Source organism: Parasteatoda tepidariorum, chromosome 10 (genome assembly GCF_043381705.1).
Source record: "Parasteatoda tepidariorum isolate YZ-2023 chromosome 10, CAS_Ptep_4.0, whole genome shotgun sequence".
Lineage (NCBI taxonomy): Eukaryota > Metazoa > Arthropoda > Arachnida > Araneae > Theridiidae > Parasteatoda > Parasteatoda tepidariorum.
Genome location: NC_092213.1, coordinates 49,454,492 through 49,475,169, shown reverse-complemented (window position 1 = coordinate 49,475,169; position 20,678 = coordinate 49,454,492). Strand labels below are relative to the sequence as shown.

General features: G+C 29.4%; 1 protein-coding gene across 1 annotated transcript; it reads right to left on the bottom strand.

Moving 5' to 3' along the window:
• Window positions 1-6,161: 6,161 nt before the first annotated feature.
• Window positions 6,162-19,939, bottom strand: LOC107449862 (zinc metalloproteinase nas-6). The gene is made up of 5 exons (XM_016065527.3): window positions 18,533-19,939; window positions 14,832-14,928; window positions 11,184-11,301; window positions 8,955-9,130; window positions 6,162-8,042 (listed from the first exon to the last, which is right to left on the bottom strand). Exons 1-5 carry the CDS (start codon window positions 18,590-18,592, stop codon window positions 7,723-7,725), a joined length of 771 nt encoding a protein of 256 aa, XP_015921013.2. The 5' UTR covers window positions 18,593-19,939; the 3' UTR covers window positions 6,162-7,722.
• Between the last annotated feature and the right edge of the window lie 739 nt (window positions 19,940-20,678).

The window sequence follows — 20,678 nt, the reverse complement described above, 5'->3', positions numbered from 1 at the left end:
GTTTGTTGACGTTGCTGTCTGTTTCCATTTCCAACTAATGGATCTTCAAAAATAGATATATCCCTTCGACTTGGGACGTTTTCCAGTGCGTACAATATGTCAATCGAAGAATAGTAGAGCAGTAGAAGTTGGATTCCTGAAAAAATCTTTATAATTCAAAAAACTGCACCAAAGTGGGATAAATGTCTTCAACACCCGGCTTAATCAAGATACATCAAACGGAAAAAATATTGCCAAGTGATTCCTGGTTGATGGCGATTGAGATCCCGCTTACCAATAGCTCTTCTTTGAGCGGCAAACCTTCTTCAACAAACAACAATTTTTTGACTTTTCAAGATTATTAAAACGAAACTTCGAGCATACCAAAGCACAACTCATGTAAAAACATTTGGTTAAGTTAAGTTTTTATTTTATATAATTTTAATGTTGTTTATGCATGATATAAGAGCTTTACCGTGCGTTATATTGAAGGTCTGAAAACTTCTATATAACACATTAAATTTAGAACATTTCCAATAATAGTCTCAGTGTGTGCGTGATTTTTTTTTCCCTTTGTATATTTTCTTTTAAGTCCGTATTCATGGTTATAAGAAATGGATTTATTTAAACGAAGTTTCGGTGTACAGTACGCAAAGAAATAAACAGAAGTCCCTGAATAACTTTTGATCTAATAATCGAATCTTTGCAATTTAGAACTCAATCTTAACAGAAAAGTACGAAGTATGAACGAAATCGGTAGAGCAGTTACAGAGGTATACAATTATAAGGTATACACTTTTTATATCATTTTAAAAAATGTAATTTTTCATTATAAAAGTTTAGTGAAATCGATGCAATAGTGACTGAGAAATCGAAATTTAACGAAGTCATATTTTGTTTCCAATGCCCACCTGGGGAATGACCTTTCTGAAGGGCAAATTTATTGACCACTCTTTCAGGAAAACCATATTAGGTGGGCCAACGTTGCTTCCACTGTAAAGACAGATAGCACTGAGAATGAAAGAACATTCATGCCTTGCCCTGGATTCGAACCTAGAACTTTTCTGGTGCAGGGCCAGTTCTCTGACCCTTACACGGTCTGGTCGGCAAGAAGTCATGTATTCGATTTCTCTGGAACTATTCAACCGATTTCGTTCTAACTTTGTATTTTGCCATGCAAAATTACATACTTTGAAATGATGTAAAAAAATTTATACCTTGAAAAGTATTTCGGCTATAATTAAATAAAATGATAAAAAATAATAAATATCTACTGAAATTTATTTTTTGTGTGGAATTATCTTTGGATAAACGAATTTTATAATTGTGTGCAGAAATTTTTCAATTCGCTTAAAAAGTTCCCGAGATATGGCGAAATTCGTAAAAAATAAAATTAACAATAAGGGGAATAAATTTTGGATCACTCTCCTGAAAAACCCATTCTTACCATATTACTCAGATTGCGGCTACCCCATATATTTTGAGGGTCGGAAATCTGAATCCGACGAATAAAAGGTATGTTTATTCAGAAAAAGTACGCTTTTGTGTCTGATTTTGTAACTTAAAATATCACCTGCACTATATAATTTGTATATTTGAGGGCACCTCCTCGTGCCATTAAGATTGAGTCTTGAAACGCGAAAATCAGATCATTAGAACGAAGCTATACAAGGTGGTCCGTTTAATTTCTTGCGCATTTTACATTGCTTTAAAAAAGCCATTTTCAAAGATTCTTCTCATATTTTACCATGAAAAAAACTTATGAGGACTACTGATTACTATTAAAATAATAATTGGTCTATAATAGTGATATTATTTTATATGATTGGTTTGTAGATTCTTTCAATAGTGTAAATTTGTTATTATGGTGACTTTTTGTTATTAAAACGACAACGTACATACTAGTGACCATTTATCATTACATTTCTAAATAAAATCTTGTGGTATTAAGAAAATATAAAAGACAACATGTAATTTTTTCAAAATTGTACAATACACTGTGAGAATTTTTTGATCAATTTACAGTAAAAATATTGAAATCCCGATAATATCAACCGTAAAATTTATTTTTCCGTAAAATCCATTTTTACCGTAAAATTTCATACCGTGATTTTTAGAATAATATTTATTCAGTTACAATAATTCAATGCTACAATAAAAAATTAAAAAAAATTGAATTAACCAAAATTGAAGACCAAAATTTAAATACAATAAGTCAAAAACTTAAATGCAATAAGTCAAACTGGAAAAGCGCTAACAACAGCATAAAACCAAGCTTGACTTCTGTACTCAATTTAGTTAAAAATGGTAGAACTTAAATAAAACTCTAACGAAATTTCAAAGGAACCACCATGTTAGCAGGGCAGTGTGTCCCCTGAAAAAGAAGTACTGTTTTTGCTGAAATTCTTCTATAGTTTTGACCATACTGTATTAATTTCTTATTAACTCTCTTTGAGGATTATTCTTACAAGCAAGAATTCAATTTTTGCTGAAGATCAAAAATCTTTTTTTTTTTCTTAGTTTTTGTTCAACACATCGAATTTTGATGATTAATAGCTCAGTTGAGTTATTTTTTCTACACATCAAACTCGACGAGTATTGATACAATATCTGCTCAAACAAAACCAGTAATATGTTCCGCTGATAAATCTAATTTAATTTTGCAATACGAAATCTTGAGATTATAAATAATTAAATTAGACCTATTTTCCTTCAAATAATCATAAATATTTAGCTTATAAAAAGTTTTATAAAAAAAATGTGGATATAATTATTTTGAAATAAAATCTCGTTATTTTATTCTTGTATTAATAAGCATGGAGTTTTTCTGAGAAACAAGTGATAATTCATTTTCTTAAGTAATAGCATTAAATTGCATATCCACCCTGAGGAAAAAACTATGCTCCGAACTTCCAGAATATGGTAAAATTTACCAAGTTTCTGGCGCTATGGGAACACCAAAAAGCTCGGTAAATTTTATCCAATTGCCGCGGTGAGGATTTTGGTAAAATTATGAAACTATGGTTTATAATAAGTGTTAAAATTTAGTAAATGTAGTAATTTCATCATGATAAATTAGAGCATAGAATAAAGGGCTCTTATTCGCTTAAATTTACCTTTCAGTCTTGAATTTTTTACTAAATGTCTGATAATAAGAACAATAATTTTGTAAAAGAAGCATTTTCGGAAAACCATTACTATATAAAGAAAAATTACCGAATGATTGGCTTAAATAACGTATATATTTGATTTTATTACCAGAATTATGTTTTTTCCCCAGTAATATTATTACATTCATCACGGTAATTTCACCAGAATTTTACTTTTTACTTTTTATTTGTCATGTTAAGTAATTTTAAGAACTACAGGGTTTCAAATTTGAATATATGTATTTTTATATTGATTAAAATACTATTACCAAATATATGTATTTTTATATTGATTAATATACCAAACTTTTCTTAACTGTCAATTGTAAAATTTGACAAAGCTCAAAATTGAAGAATTAATGAAAGATTTGAAAACTTTCATAACTCACTTTATAGTTACCATTATTTAAATCACAGGAGCTGTTCTTTACACATATCTGTTAAAGCTATTTTGCCGTATCAAAATGACAATATTTATTTTCCTGCAATTATGCAATTTATAAAATATTGAAATAACGCAATTATAAAGTATGAAAAAAGTACTTCCATGTTTAACTATTTGTACTGTGTAACTATCTATATTTGTGACGATTTACAACTATTTCTGCGATGTATAAGTATGTTTAAATAAAACTATACTCTAAACTTGAGTCAATAAGGCTTTTGTGTTTTAAGTACAATATTTTGATAAATTTGCTGCATTCAACAACGTGTTCGGGTTATGAGTGTATTCATCTTTTTTATTTTTGATTAACATTAATTTTCCATTGTTAGATGATTAATGATAGACAGTTTTTCAGCATGAATTATCTAATATTATGACATTTGATGCTTAATATTAGTCATTAAATGTTTAACAATAATTATCTAATGTAATACTTATTTAATATAACAATTATGAATAACAATTTATGTAAAATAATTTTGTTTAATTCGATTACGTTTCAATACAGCTAGACTTATGGGGTTCCATAAAACCTGAAAAGAAAAATAATTGCATATTTGATTACCCCATGAATGGAACGTTGCAATAGAATGAATGTATTTGTTTATAGGACAAAATGTCGTTATCGTAGAACAAAACCTATGGACTTCTGTAACATTCTGAAATGAACAATAATTTAATAAAATTTTATTGTATTACGGATAAAACTTTACAATGGAATAAATATATTTTATTTTTCTGATAAGGTCACTACCAGAATATCGTGGAACAAATATTTGCGGGAACAAAATATCGCGGGGTCAAAATATCACGCGGACACAATCTTCCGTAGAATAAATTTCGCATTAACTTAAATCTCTCAAATTTCGCGGATGACTTTTGCCATTAAACAAGCAACCTACAAAATATTCTGACCAATAAAAATGCCCTTTATACTGAAGCAAAAATATCTGGATTAGAGATTAATAAATATAAAACTAAGATTATTAAAATTAATCCAAAGCCAAATAACAACATTTATCTTGAAAACTGCCCAATTGAAGAAGTCAACAGTTTTGCCTACCTTGGATTAATTCTAAATGCTAAAGAAGGTACATATGAAAATATCGCCAACAGGTTAAACAAAACACACAGTACTTTTATACACAGTTCTTTTATACGGAGCAGAAACTTACGACAACTTGAGAACAAATGCAAATAAGTTAAATCAGTGAACAAAAACCCATAAAATTAGAAATCAGAGAACGAAAATGGCGATGGATTGGACACAATATCAGAAAACTGGTCAAATTTAAAGTAAAACTAGACATCCATGTTAAGGCCGTTTTTCGCAGGCTCCGTCATGATATGAAATGAGGATTTTCTGCGAATAATATGCTATTTTTAAAACTGCTGTGAGTTTGCAACTGCTATTCAAGACTGCTAGGTCAAGTTTAGCCTATCTAAAGTTAGCGCTGTCTACGTATATTTTGAAAATGGCGCAAAACGTCAATATCGAGAAAAGCCACAGTTTGGAGAAAATGAAAAGAGTTTGTGGTCTAATTTTTAATATTTAAAACTAACTTTAATGCTGCATTACCTGGGCTCATAAAAATTTGCAAAAAACTCAGAATAAGGCAGTGATTTAAACAATTTTCGACTAGGTGGGAAAATGCCGTCTAATTGTCAATTTTCAGAAAAGTTTAATAACTTTTAAAATATTTGCCAGTTCTAAGGCCTAGATAATTCTTCACAACAAGATTATATACATAGTTTAAAATCCACACATTGCTTCATGTGTAAAGCACTTAAACTATGTTTTTTTTCTCCTTAGTTTCATAGCTTCGAAAAACAGAATTAAACGAAAGAAACCTTAAATGGCATGGCGCAGAACTATTATGAATAATGAGATAACAGCGATAAACAAAACATGGCAAGAGTTAAAGTGCTTGGTCATGGAGAAGGTGACATAGAGAGTCATGACAAAGGCCCTATGCTTCCTACAGAGTAAAGTTTTTCTTATACAAAAGTTTTATTTTAATTTTTTTTAAGTATAATTATTACTTTTCAGAAAATTAATCTCAGGGGAACTAAGCCTTGCGTATTTAATAATAGAAACTTTTACGTGAATGAAACGAGAAAAAAAAATTATGAGCACACACTTCCTTCTTAATCTGCAGATCTTTAGAAAATAAATTTTTAAAAGTAACTGCATTTTAAGTGAATTTTTAAATGCTTTATATGTGTAAAATATGCAGTCAATCAAATACATACCATCACATCCAAGCATGGCTACAATGATTTTTTGTTAAATATTGTGAACTGTCGACTTAAAGTGAACCAATTAACAAATAGAAAAAAGTGCTAAATGCCACGCGATGTTATGCCCTTCAGAGATTTTGCCTCGCTAGATTTTTACCTCGACAGATTTTTTACCTCGGCAGATTTTTTACCTAGCCAGATTTTAACTTCGAGTGATTTCCGGACGCAATCTCGTCCATGTTTTGAATCATTGCGAGATTTTAACCTTACGAAATTTTGTCGCAATAATATTTCAGCCTTGATATTTTGTTATTTAATCATATATTTAAATGCATGAAAAGGATCAGTTAAAAACTCAATCATTTAAATGTTTATAATGCAATAAAAACTGAAACAAATTCAATTATATACAATAAAAATACACAATTGTATGCACTACACAATTGTATACTATAATAATACACAAATTTATACAATAGCAATACACAATACAATAATACAATTGTAACAATACAGTCTCAATTTGTTGCAACGTATACAAGCTGTTAAATTAAATGATAGTGTCGTGTACTCAAATCTAAGCACCCTATTCGTGTTGTAGTACAAGTGATATTGTGTTTTGACCCGATTCAAAATTTCTAGATCACTAGGCTACGAAATTTAAATAACAATATTTCTGGATAATTATCAAAATACATAACAATTTCAAAATATAAGCGCAATAACATTTTCTACATACATTAAAGAAAAACATTTTTGACTACCATGAATTATATTGTGTTGTTAATTAAACTCCTGATGTTTTTCTTTTCCTTTTTAAAATTTTTTTAATAGTTTATTTTTTAAGGAAAATTAACAGCAATCAATAATGCATTCTCCAATCCGTAATACAATAATGCATTTAACAGCAATCAATTATGCATTCTCCCTCTGTTGCAACTTCTTTCTAAATATTCAACAAAATTTTCAGCACCTCGTTTGTCGAATTCAACTGGATGGTCAAAAGGAATACTGTAAGAAATTCTGGATCAAATTACAGCCACTTTGGATGCATCATCTGTAAAATAAATTTTACCGTATAATCCCCTTTTTACGTAAAATATTATATCGTAATTTTTACAGTAATATTCATTTAATTAGAGTGATTCGGGGATTTACGGTAGTTACTGTAAAAATTACGGTATATCAGATTTTCTGTTCAGTATGACGTTCCACTAAAAATAGATTTTATAAGTGAAAAGTACCTTAAGTTTCGGTACTTTTCACTGTAATTTGATCCTGAATTTTATACAGTGAGGTATGGATTGAAATTGTGTATTACTTTGATTTGAAAATTTCCATTTTTAAGATTGGCATACCAATCACGGACGCTTCTTTTCGCTATGGTACCCTTTTCATGTCCAGCGCAAATATCACGAGCAGCTTTTAAAATCCTAAGACTGTGATTAAAAGCTAAATAAGATGCAAGGTGTCAAAATTTCTAATTTTTCTCTTTGGCAATCCATTATAATGATCTGAAAATTAGTCTAAATTTACTCGATCATAATAATTTAAAAAAAACGTTGATACCGGTAGAACACGCGATTATTTTTTGAATAATCTAAAACTCTTCTCAAAACTTTTTAATGACACGAGATTATTTTTTGAATAATCTAAAACACTTCTCAAAACTTTTTAATGACACGCGATTATTTTTTGAATAATCTAAAACACTTCTCAAAACTATTTAATGACACGCGATTATTTTTTGAATAATCTAAAACACTTCTCAAAACTTTTTAATGATACGCGAAACGTTGAATTTTTAAAAGACACGGTGAGAACTTGATTGCTCACCCTATGTAAAATCTCTGATAATTTGGTAACACATGAAGTTTTATAACTACATTAATAGTTTATGTTTTCACTTCAAAGTTGTATGTTCCCATCAGCAAGTGACACGATAATAAAATTATCTTCCAACTCAGTCAAACCTGATCCTTCATCTTCAATTTCTTTGTACTTTTTCTTCGGGCAATGGTAGAGTTTATTCAGTTTCAGAATGTCCATCTTGGAAAGTTGCTCAGCTTTCCCTATCAGCACTTTTTCCAATTTGGGTTCAATTGTCTTTTTAGTTCTGTCAATGGCAAATTCCCTGTCGTGGTAATGTAGCACTGACGAATAATCATAAGGAAGTCCAAACGTTGTGACTTTCAATTCTGACATCTTTCGAAAATTATTGATTGAGGCTATAAAAAACGAAAGAAAAAAGATGAGTATTCATTAAAAAGAAGTAATGGTATTTTTTCCTTTCACCGAGTTAGGCGATAAAGTAGCCAATGCAAAGTCACTGGGCGCAAATAAATTGAACTGATTTATTTTAATTTTCTTTAATTTTTTTAGGAGACGGCTCTTTGTTTAAAAAAAAGGCGTAAAAGATTTAATGATAATTAAATAAGTTTTTAATGTTATCTCGGGTGATGAGGAACAGAACACAGAAAGTCAAATTTAGCCAACACCTCCTAGAAAGAACAGGCCTCAGCACGGGTTACCATATATATCCCTTAGTAGTCCAAGCGTAATGACATATTTTGTATTTTCAACCACTGCGCAGCTTAGTACCCCTAACGCAATGACATCTTTTTTACTTTTCGTCTACTTCGTCCCATCGGACTACTAAATTGATCCGTGCTGAGGCCTTTCTACTTCTAGGAGGTGTTGCCTCAGCACGGGTTACCATATATATCCCTTAGTAGTCCAAAAGTAATGACATATTTTGTATTTTCAACCACTGCGCAGCTTAGTACCCCTAACGCAATGACATCTTTTTTACTTTTCGTCTACTTCGTCCCATCGGACTACTAAATTGATCCGTGCTGAGGCCTTTCTACTTCTAGGAGGTGTTGCCTCAGCACGGGTTACCATATATATCCCTTAGTAGTCCAAAAGTAATGACATATTTTGTATTTTCAACCACTGCGCAGCTTAGTACCCCTAACGCAATGACATCTTTTTCACTTTTCGTCTACTTCGTCCCATCGGACTACTAAATTGATCCGTGCTGAGGCCTTTCTACTTCTAGGATGTGTTGATTTAACCCGATACCGAAATAATAATTTAAATGAAAGTAAGAAAATTTTACAGGAAAAAGATATCCTTACTAGTTTTAATGTTATCTTCAATGATGGTCACAAAATCATCTCTATCTGGTCGTGTATGTTCATGAAAAAATCCCAAAACATGGAATAACTCATGAAGTACTCTTGCAACCCAAATACAACCAACTCCTAGAGTTAACTTTTGACGCCTACCAATGTACCCCACAACTGCTCGGCATCTGGAAAAATAAGTAAAATTCATCGAAAATAATTTTTCATAATAAAACCTTTTGTAAGACTAATTACAATTAAGAACAGTTAGATTGGTATTTTTTTTGGAACATAGCAATCATTAAAACAATTATAAAATCATAATAATAGTAATAAATTCCAATCAGTGGAAACGTGCTTGTTACTTTAAATTACAAACGACCGGGTGGTCAGGGAGTTGACCTCAAGTGAGGAAGGTCTCGGGTTCGAATCCAGGATGAAGAGTGGATTTTCTTCTCTGTACTGTTGGTCCTTCTTACTGTGTGAGCAACGGTTGTCCACCTTCTATTTTGCCCCTGAGAGAGTGGTCAACAAATCTGCCCTTCTGATATCCAATTGACGAAAGCCAATATCCGTGAGGGCATTGGAAAAAAAAACTTGTCATAATTACCATTACCAAAATAATTTGTCATAGTTGCCATTACTTTTTTTTAAAGTTCTACTTTAGAGCAATCAGCTTAGAGAGGCTATTTTTGAGGTGTGCAGGCTATATTTTTTCTACACTTCAAACAAATAAGTATATTTCAGATATGAAGTATTTCACTTAAATTCAACTAAAAGTATTGCTGAGTTACATATGAGAATGATTTTATGAGTTGTAAGTGAGGTTGAAATTGAGGTTTATTAATGATGTTATTTTTCGTGCAAAACATAACCTCAATTTCTACCTCAGGTGTATCTTTTACATCTCTCAATAAACTTAAAAACATCTAACTTTCTTATGAGGGATTAGCAACATCGGAATTCGGTTTTGCTCCTTCAATTTAAAAATAAACCATGATGTCCTAAATATTATATTATCACCTCGTCTTTTAAGTGTTTTACTACCACTTTCCAAAGCATAACATATAAACATGCGTTTAAGTTGTAAATACAGTAAGAATTTGTCATAACAACGATCCAATATAAATGATGCAAGTGTCTTTACACATAATAAACAACTTCACACATTTAATTTCAAAACATCAGTAAAATTTTACAATTAACAATAACACAAATATATATAGACACCATTATCTTAATTTTCAACAGTTGTCTTCATTTAAAATACCTATCTAGAGTATACTTTCCTACAAACTGTTGACTGAAATGAGTTTTTTCAAGATGTATGTAAAAAAAAATTATTGAACCCAATAGCTTTTAATGTCAACACTGAGTATTGTTCCACCCAATAAGGTGCAAACAAGAGAAATGAAAAAACATGGTTAACAAAAAAAATTCACAGTTTTGAAGTATGAGTAGGATTATAAAAAAATAGCAGAAAATGTTTTCTCCTGAAAGGATAAAACAAAGTTAGCTGGTGGTTGCCTACACATGTTTACTTTCTAAACAAGTTTATAAAATAGCTTTTCACATTTCTGTGCTGATGCCGGAAGTAATTAAAATTTACCTTCATTTTGCACTTCGTCATATAATATTACTTATAAGCCACAAGGAAAAAATTTATTTCCTGAAAAAATTCACAATAACAAAAAGATATTAATTTTTAACTCTTTACAAACATGCAATTTTTGCATCTTTAATAATAGCATTTTAAAACTTGTCGTAACAGCGAACATGCTTGTGTTTTTTTATGTATTTTATAATCGGCGTTGATCGGTCACCCCCTTTTTGGGTATACGACTACCAGTATTCAAATCTATATCCTTGTAATGTTGAACCCAATTCAGTGAAGGGTTTTTAATAGAACTGTTCCTCATTTACGTTAAATGGAACGGAAAAAAAATCCACGAAAACCTCTCCCAGTTTGCCAGACGGTAAGGGGATTCCAACCCGAGATCTGCTAAAGACTGGTGGTATTTCACGTCTGCACAGTGGTCTGTGAAAGCAGGAAGCGAAATTCATATCATCCTGTTATCAGTGGGACTTGAACTTTAGTCACCTCATTCGGAGGCGAGTGATCTATCCCCTGAGCCACCGCGTCTGTTCTATTTGTTATGTTAAGATTTTGCTGAACTCATGTTTGGAAATAATTCAAGTTCTTTGAAGAAAAAAAACCACATTTATTTTTAAAAACCTTACCCTTTTTCACGCACAATTTCCACATATGCTTTTTCCCTACTTTGTTTCTTGAAACGGATGCAACTAACGGATTGGATATTTTCCATCGCTCTTACTATAACATCTTTTTCTGATTCAGCTGGAAAGAAATAATTAGGACAATTTTTAGAAGAAACATCAATCAAATCAATCGTATTAATCAAATCAATTCAATCAATCGAATCAATTCAATCAATCGAATCGATTCAATCAATCGAATTGATTCAATCAATCAAATCGATTCAATCAATCGAATCGATTCAATTAATCAAATCGTTTCAATCAATCAAATCAATTCAATCAAATCAATTCAATCAAATCAATTCAATCAAATCAATTCAATCAATCAAATCAATTCAATCAATCAAATTGATTCAATCAATCGAATCAATTCAATCAATCGAATCAATTCAATCAATCACAATCTAAATAAATAAATCCACTACACTGTAGGAGGACCAATGAATTCTCGTTCAACAATAGATATGGCAGTGGAGAAAAAAAAATTTTGTTGCATACAATTTTTTAACAGACCCAAGATAAATTTCAAATTTGCAATCAGTTTCTTGGACCAAGTTACAATTTTTTTTAATCACATTTTTGACAATTTTTGTCAAAGTGTACAAGTTTAAAAACGTTATATAGAACAAAAGGTCATGTAAATATTGCGATAAGCTTCTGGAGGAGTTATAGCATGTAATAAGGACTAAAATTGCATAGGAACCGTTACGCCGCTAGGGGTGCTTCCCTAATATTAACTACTTCGTCGCTTACTTTTGAACCGGTTATAATACGGAAGCGCCTCTAGCTGCGTCGATGACTTTTCCAGGCATGGTTTTCCATACAATTTTTATTCTGATTATGTGTCCTAACTCCCTTAGAAATTTGACAAAATATTTACGCTTCCCTCGGTGATTAACAAATTTATACAAAAAATTTGCTCTCATTTTTCAAATTTGTACAAAAAATCAACTAGAAATTTCATTTTAGAAGAAGAAAAAAAATTTAGATTTAGATTTGAAATCCCCAAAGCCAAATTAGGTTAGATCAAGTATTTGTATGAATGCACCTTAACATTTCTTCTTCAGTTTGCATATTACAAACTAGGTTTCGAAGTCCAGAACATCTTTTTGACGATTTCATTTTCTTTTTCGTGCATACTTTAGAATTTTATAAATGTATGAAAATTAGGCGCGAAATCTGTATGATTTATTTAAAAGCATACATTGCATATATAAAACATAAAAAATTTATGTTTCGTATGTATTTATTTATTTATTACTATTTCTTTTTCTTTTTTTTTTCTTTTTTTTGTAAATTAAATTATAATATTCTAAAATTAGGAATCGTTATCTCTTTCGAATAAAAATAATTGTATTTTGACAACAATAGCTTTTTCTACCAGCACTCATTTTTTTTTCTTTATTTTTTGAGGTTATAATGCTTATTTCTCCTGTTATAAAATCATTTTCAATGTACTATTATTTCATTTTTACTATTGTGCCACATTTTATATATTTATTATAATTATTTTTCTTTTTACGAATTAAAATGTAAATCTTATTTCGTGACAAAAATATCTATTTTATATCTTGAGTTTCATTCTGCTATCGTAATTTTCTTTTTGATATACTCAATCTTAAATTTGTAAGAAAAAACTAAGGAATTATGATGGAAAAATAAGTAATCTACCACTACCTTTCACGTAAAGTTAAGTACTCAGTACACTTAAACTAAGCCTGAAACAGGTTAAAAATACTTTTTTTGTAATATTTAAAAGAAAGAAAATGGCACGAAATTTTTAAATAAACAAAAAATAATATCATTTGGATAATTTTTTCTTGACGATGATCAAAACTACAACAGAGAAGAAACTTTTAATGAGGTACACTGTCTGTAAATCTTTTTTACACTTTGCTATGTTTTCAAATGCTTATTTAACCCAGAGGAATTACAATTTCAACACAAATTTATTTAAGCACATTATTTTTCCTTTAAATTTTATAAATAACCACACATAATTTGACCGATTTATTAAGAAGTCTTATTAAAAAAATTCATTCCTAATAGAGTTAGTTGTCAAAAAAAGTTTAGTTCGTTTCATTGCTTATTGTTTAAATTTTTAAAAAAACATTAAACAAACCTCTCTAAAAACAGTTTTAGAAAGTTTATTCATTTGAATTACGTTTTATTTTAGAAGTTTTGGGCATTTTGCATTAGTTTCCTCAATTTTAATAATATAATGCAAAATAATTTTTAATATTTTTAGATGTGATTTTGTTGCACTTAATATTAAAATAAAAATTGTAATAAAAGTTTTTTTTGAATTTCAATTGCTAAGTTATTCGTGTTTTAAACTTTATTACTAGTAGCTTCTCAATATGGTCAAACGCAAATTATGTAGTATTTACCCTATTCGTGGACATTTATCACCAACTTTTCTTAAAATTCAATTTAAAATGCACCAATTTATTTATATATTATTTGTTCAATTTATTTAAAACATCGAGTTTTTTAGGAGCGCAGAGAAGAAATTGAACAGTTTTTTTTATTTCTTCTTTTTATGTTTGCTTATTTAAGAAATTTTATTAATTTTATACATCTGACTGAAACAATGAAGCAAATCGAAGGTAAGCAAATTATTTCAATCTATTTTAAAACTTTTCTATAAATAACAACTGTAATTAAATTTCCATTCAAAACGTATGATTTTAAAAATCTCAAAGCCTCAGAAGTAAGGTCTTTAAATTATTTTGGTTATCAACAATGTAACAATCACTCATATGATTCTGTTTAAACAATATAAAATCTTTACTCTTGATTAAAATGGAAGGAGTATGAATTATTTTTATCGTGAACCAAAAAGTGATTCTCTCAATATTAATTATCAGATTTTTTTATTATTTCAAATTTTAAAATAGAGATGTCGCCACTGAAAAAAAAGTTTAAGTAGATGCTGATAGAAAATCAAGTATTTCACTTAGTTACGATTTAATATTAAATTTATCTCACACATACGAAAATTAAATAAAAAATGACGAAGACAATAAAAATTTTTTAATTGAAACAGTACTTGTGCAAAATTTTTGTTGCAAAAAATATGTACAGAATCTTTTAAAAAAATACATATTTTGCTAGCAAACAATTAAATAAATATAAATAAATAGATAAAATGTAACTAAAATAAAAAGATCTTAGTGTAATTGTTGATGGGTTTTAAAAATATCGAATTTATAATTTTTATTATTAACATAATTTGATAGATTTGCAGCTATAAAATTTAAAACCAAAATTCTATAACAGAAAAATATATTTATAATTTGTAATATTAAAATGATAAATCAGACATTAAAACTTAGGGTTTATTTTATTCTATTTATTTATTTATTTACTTACTTATTTACTTACTTATTTATTAATTTTTTTTTTCTTTTTTTACTACGACAAAATTTATTTTCGTATCGAAACGTCATTTTTGGAGCTTTTGTAAGTTTAGAAAAATCAATGTTTAACGATTTAATCCACTTTCTGTATAAGATGCAATCTAATACATTTATTCAATGGGACCGACTAGAATAATATAAGTAATTTTATAAAGTTTGAAGCCATGAAATTAAAACTGTGACTTACAATATGCACTATCAATTGTGTATGGAACAATGGCTTTTGGCCAAAGCCTACTTTCATTTCTGTAAGCATTTCTTCTTATTCTTGGTCTCTTAATTGGCTGTTTAAAGAAATAAGCTGCATAAATACAGTTATATAATGACAAACTTTTATATGAGTATGAAAATGAATATTTTATGTAAACATTAAAAAACCAAATTAGATTAAAGAGAGGAAAATTCTTGGGGTATTATTAAGCAAATTTTAAAGCTACATATGAAAAATATTCTTGAAGAAAAAACATGTTTATAGAATTTATTTTAATATTAACCTGATTGGACTCGACAAATGCTACGATTTGTCTACAATGACATGACATGAATTTCAGAAATACTAATTGGGTGACATTGTCCGTCTTTGATGCCCCCTTCTTAGTGATAGTTAAGACATAACGAATAAATAAATAAAAAATTATGAAAAAAAAGTGCAGTAACAGCTTTTTTTATTAATGAGAGCTTTAAGCTAGTAAACAGTACTATTTTTAAAATACTTGATAAAACAGAATAATCTCTAATTTAATATAAAACAATGTCTATTTCTGAACTGGCTATTCAGAATGGCTATTTTCAAATATCTTTCCCGAACGATCTAATTTAAATTTCAGAATGAGACAAATATATTACAATCGGAGGCTGAAATCGCCCCTTTCAAGCACTATTCAAATTTTAGAACGTTGACCCAAACTGTTCCCGGGCTTTGAGAAGAACGAACAAACGCATACAGAAATTATTATAATACATTACTTATTTAACGTTTTTTTTTTTAAGGATTAATTATTTAAGTGCCCTCCAAATTAATACTCTGCCCAGGTTTCCAACCCCATCTCTCTTGATCAAACCCAGATGAACCCCATATAGCTTCAAGAAATCATAATAAAAGTCAATGAATTAAAAGCAATATTAAAGAAATTATTACAAATCTTGAAATGCGAAACTACCATTATAGGAAAAAACAGCTTTATATGCATTTTTAATACCTAGCAGCAATAAAAATGTATTAAATTGAAAAAAATCTTCAAACTTCACTTTTTTAGGCATTTTTATAGTATATTCATGATTGAAAAGAAATTTTGAAAAATACATGACGGTACATGGGGAGTCTGTACAGGTCTGTACATGACTGTACAGGGGGAAATTTTACTGGGTAATAGGACGCATCTACACCAGCATTATTGCCCATTGAATGTATAGTCGGAACACAAGCAGAAGTTAAAAGGTAGTGATGTAAATAAAAAGTTTTCAGTTAGCAGTCTGCGTAGGAACCGAGGGTGTGCGTTATTGGCTCTTGTTAAACTGTTCTACCGTAAAGTGCTCGACTTTGCGTGGAGGTCGTCTGGCTGCTGAAGTGGGGGTGCCATCCACTCTGTAGATGATCAACACTGTGATGTCTTCGGATCATCATCAGGGACGTTTCCCAGACCGTCGCCAATAGCCCGTTGTGCAGCTCTAGTGCGACGTAACTGAACTACAACTACAACATCATTCTTGTGTTAATTCTTGAAACGTGACAGGGGAAAACTACCTTTTAACTACTCACTGCTTGTGTTCCGACTGTACATTCAGTGGCTGATAATGCTCGTGTGGATGCGTCTAATCATTCAGTAAAGTTTTGCCATCTTGAACAGACTCATCCTGCATATTTGTACTCAGAATAAAAACCATAAGCAAATGATATCTTTCAAATAGTCTCATTTAGTTCTATAATGGTTTCATAATGGCTAATAAGTGTATTTAGCAACAACACTATTATATTATTTGAAAAGAACTCACATTATATGAATGTATTAAAAAGTATTTGTAATAACGAATATCATAATACTTGGTAATTATGTATTTTGTAAATTAAATTTTATTTTACAATCGTCTTGGAACAGCCGATCCAATTTTTTTATGTTTACGACTGCTAATGTTCAACTCCGTAGCCTTGTAATTTCGAACCCAATCCAGAAGACAAGGGAACTCTTATATCAAGTATTGGGAGAAATTTTGCCTTCGTGGAGGACGTTTTTTATGGAACGAACCCGTATTTGCGTTACATGGAAAGGAAAACCTTGAGAACTTATCACGGTTAGCCTAACGGCAACCCATGATCCGTCTACCACTGAGGATATTTCACGTCAGCACTGTGGTCGGTGCAAGCCAGGTACGGATTTGTATCGACCAGCCATAGAAGTGATTCGAACTCGGTCACCTCATTGGAAAGCGAACGCTCTATCTCATGAGCCATCGCAGCTCTAGAAATTATCTATGCAAATAAAAGTATGTTATGCATACATAATACAATCTATTCAGTATTTAAATTCGTATAACAGCTTTAAAATATTAATTTTAGGTGCAACTTGTTATACGTACAGCAAATCTGGAAAATTTTGATATCAGAAGTAAATTTGGTGTTTTTTAATACAATTTATGGCTCCCTGATATCTTTTTCAGAACTTAAAGAAAATCAGCTATGAGAAAACCCTCTTCTCTATTGCTTCCTTCAAAAACTTATCAGGAAGTAAAAAAAATCACATTTATTTCAATATAAATGAAGTGTTACGGTACCTATAAGCAAGTTTTGGCACATTTTTTACACCGTTAGAAATTTCTCGGAAAAATGGTTAAATGACAATTTATTTAATTATTATTTAACCATATTCAAACAAAACAGTCAAATAATCATAAATATGATGGTATTCAAACTGTTAACTATGAGAAAATCTGGTTATTAACTACACTGACCTAATACGGTTGAACAACCAGAATTTAATCGACCAACTAGGCCCACCTAATGAAGCCAGTTAGTTCCATGCAGATGGGCACATATTATAGCCGAGAAGGCTAATCTGTCAATCTCATGATCGATATCATTGCAGGTGTGATTGATCTCATGACCATGATCAATGAAGATCTTAAACTATTTTATCGGGTTTCCAGTTTCAACATTGCCACTACAATATTTCTTCCATTCCCTACAACACATGAAGTGTCCTACACTTCTCAATTTGCAAACCTGAATTATTAAAATACGATAGTCTCACTCACGCATAGATGGCAGCACCATGAAGCTGCTTCTTTTTTACGGTTTTAAAGCCATGCTAGTTGTAAATGGTTAAGCACCGTATAGTTTTGGATCAATGATTTTTTTTACCATACTAGTTGTAAAGGTTTCAAAACCGTAAAGGTAAAAAAATTTCTTTTCCATAAACTTTACGGTTAAATAGATAGACAGACTGTTGCCGGCTATTTTGCCATAGTTTTAGACTAAAAATTCTAGCAGAGTATAAGATTGAATCCTGACAAATTCTTGAAACATTAGACAAGGTGGCTTGAGGAACAAATGTTTCAGTTACTGTTTGGTTCAGGAACTTTTCAAGGCCCCAAAAATCATATTTTAAAAGCCTGTTTAAGTTACCAAAGTTAAAGTAATATTTTTTAAAAAAAGTGGTTCAATTTTATAATAATATTGACACATTACATTAGATACTGTCTTAGGTCAGTGAAACTTATTCGTGAAATAAGAAGCAATAATTTAACGAAGTTTACTATTACACATTTCAATTACAAATTCAATAAATTAGTTAATTTAATCATCAAAATTGTAATTGCAACCATATTCATGTTAACTTAGTGAATTTTAAAATAAACATAAACATAAGTTAAAAAACAAAAAAATTAACTTACCAAACCATATAGTATAGTTAACGTGAAAATTAAAATATATGTAAACACTATAACTTTCATTATGACGTGAACTAATTTTGTCAAAAACAGATTACCAGTAAGAAAAATGGCATTATTTAGTCATTCTCTAAATTATAGCACGTTTACTTGTAATATTTTCTTGCATATAGTTAAAATCTTTTACACAATAATCCTTTTTATTAAACAATCATTTTTATTGGATACCACTAATAATAACTGCATATCCATTTTTTTAAATAAAATTCTGTTTGAATAAAAGAAGATATTTAATTTCAAACAATGTGGAAGAATTACTTTGGGATGAAAATAATTTATGTTCAGCGATCAAATTCTCATTTACAGAAAGAAGAAATATGCTCTTGTATGAAGATTCTCTTTAATTTTTTTTTACATATAGTTTTCATTTATTTTCTCCAAAAACAAAACCTAATATGCATATTTTTCATCAATTATTCATTGATATGAATAAAAATCCCCTTCAATAATAAAAACTTCTAAGCCTATTTTTCATCAAATATTCATTGATATGAATCAAAATCACCTTCTAAAATAAAGTCTTTTATGCATATTTCTCATCAAGTACCCGTTGATATGAATAAAAATATCACTTCCATTAACAAATTCTAAACGTATTTTTTATCAAATACACACTGATATGAATAAAAATCACATCCAAAGAAAACGATCGTTTATATATTTTTTTATCTAATACTGATGTATATGAATAAAAATCACCTTCAATAACAAAATCTTTTAGGCATATTTCTCATTAAAGACACACTGCCTTGAATAAAAAAAATATCTCCTTCAAGTGCAAAATATTCCATGCGAAATTTTCATTAAATAATCGTTCATATATGAAAGAAATCACTTCTAATAATGAATTCTTCGAGTATTTTTCATTAAATACTATGCGAATAAATATCGCTTACAATAACAATATCTTCTATGCATATTTTTCATCAAATACTGCATTGATATGAATAAAAATCACTTCCAGTAATGATTAGTATCTGCACTTTCTTCATCAAGCGCTAATTGAAATGAAAAGCGATTATTTGCATAATAAATATTTTTCAAGTTTCTTATTTTTTTCTCTCAGAGATGAAAAAATTGTAAATTTATCTAAATTCTCACATAACTTGCAGATTTTCGTTTAAAAATGAATATTCCAATTCATAAAGAATAAAAAATATTTCAAGAAAATTGAAATTTAACTTAACTTAAATTTAAAACACAAAACAAACAATAATAGAGAACAATTACAAATATCCATGATCTCTTAGATGCAATCAAACAATCTAGTTTCCAAATAACAGCTATCCGTAACTTACAGACTCAAAACATTTTACGTCCGTCTTTACAGAATAATCTCCAGCGCACAAAAATATTCCAAATTTTAGAATTATCGAATTGCATTATCACATTTATTTATTTATTTGATAATATAAGTGAGAAAAAATATCGCTGATAAATGAAAAATTGATATCATAACAGTCAGAAAGTTTACACTTTACTGCTAATTTTTTTATTACGTTTCATTCTTTAACATTTGATTTGAAACTGATCACAGATTGATGAAAGTTATATTGGGTGCATGTGATGTTATCGTTGGATTTCGATTAGTTTGTATATAAACAACCAAATGACAAGGAGTTTTGGAATTCTTGGAATTGATCTAAAATTGTCATCAACTTTGTGACACTTGAAACAGTTTAGATACGTAACCTTTGCCTTTAATGAATATTAAAATTTTATAACGATGTTTTTTTTAAAAAATCTCGTATGCTTAAACTTTCTAATAAATCTGAGAAGAAATTGTAATTCTAAGATTTTAAAGTAAAAGAAATTCTTCAGAATATTTTATCCTACATTTTCCTAAAATTGATCAATATTATGGTTTGCTTTATAGTATCGTAAATTAAAAGGCATTGTTTCTATTAGGCTTTCGTCAATCAAAATACTTCAATTTTTTATTGTTTCGTCAATTATAAGGCATTTCTTTCTTCATGTTTTCTCAATTGACATTGCGTTCCTTACTACTTTTTCAATTAGAAGAACGTTCTTTCCTTTTTTTTTTTTTTTTTTTTTTTTTTTTTTTTTTTTTTTTTAAAAAAAAAAAAAA

Excerpts from the sequence above, each read along its gene's own strand:
- LOC107449862 (XM_016065527.3), bottom strand. The coding sequence starts at position 18,592 with ATGAAAGTTATAGTGTTTACATATATTTTAATTTTCACGTTAACTATA. Across the intron at positions 9,131-11,183 it reads GAAATTGTGCGTGAAAAAGG|ATGCCGAGCAGTTGTGGGGT; the intron begins GTAAGGTTTTTA and ends TTATTTTTCCAG. Across the intron at positions 8,043-8,954 it reads TGAAGATAACATTAAAACTA|CCTCAATCAATAATTTTCGA; the intron begins GTAAGGATATCT and ends CGTTTTTTATAG.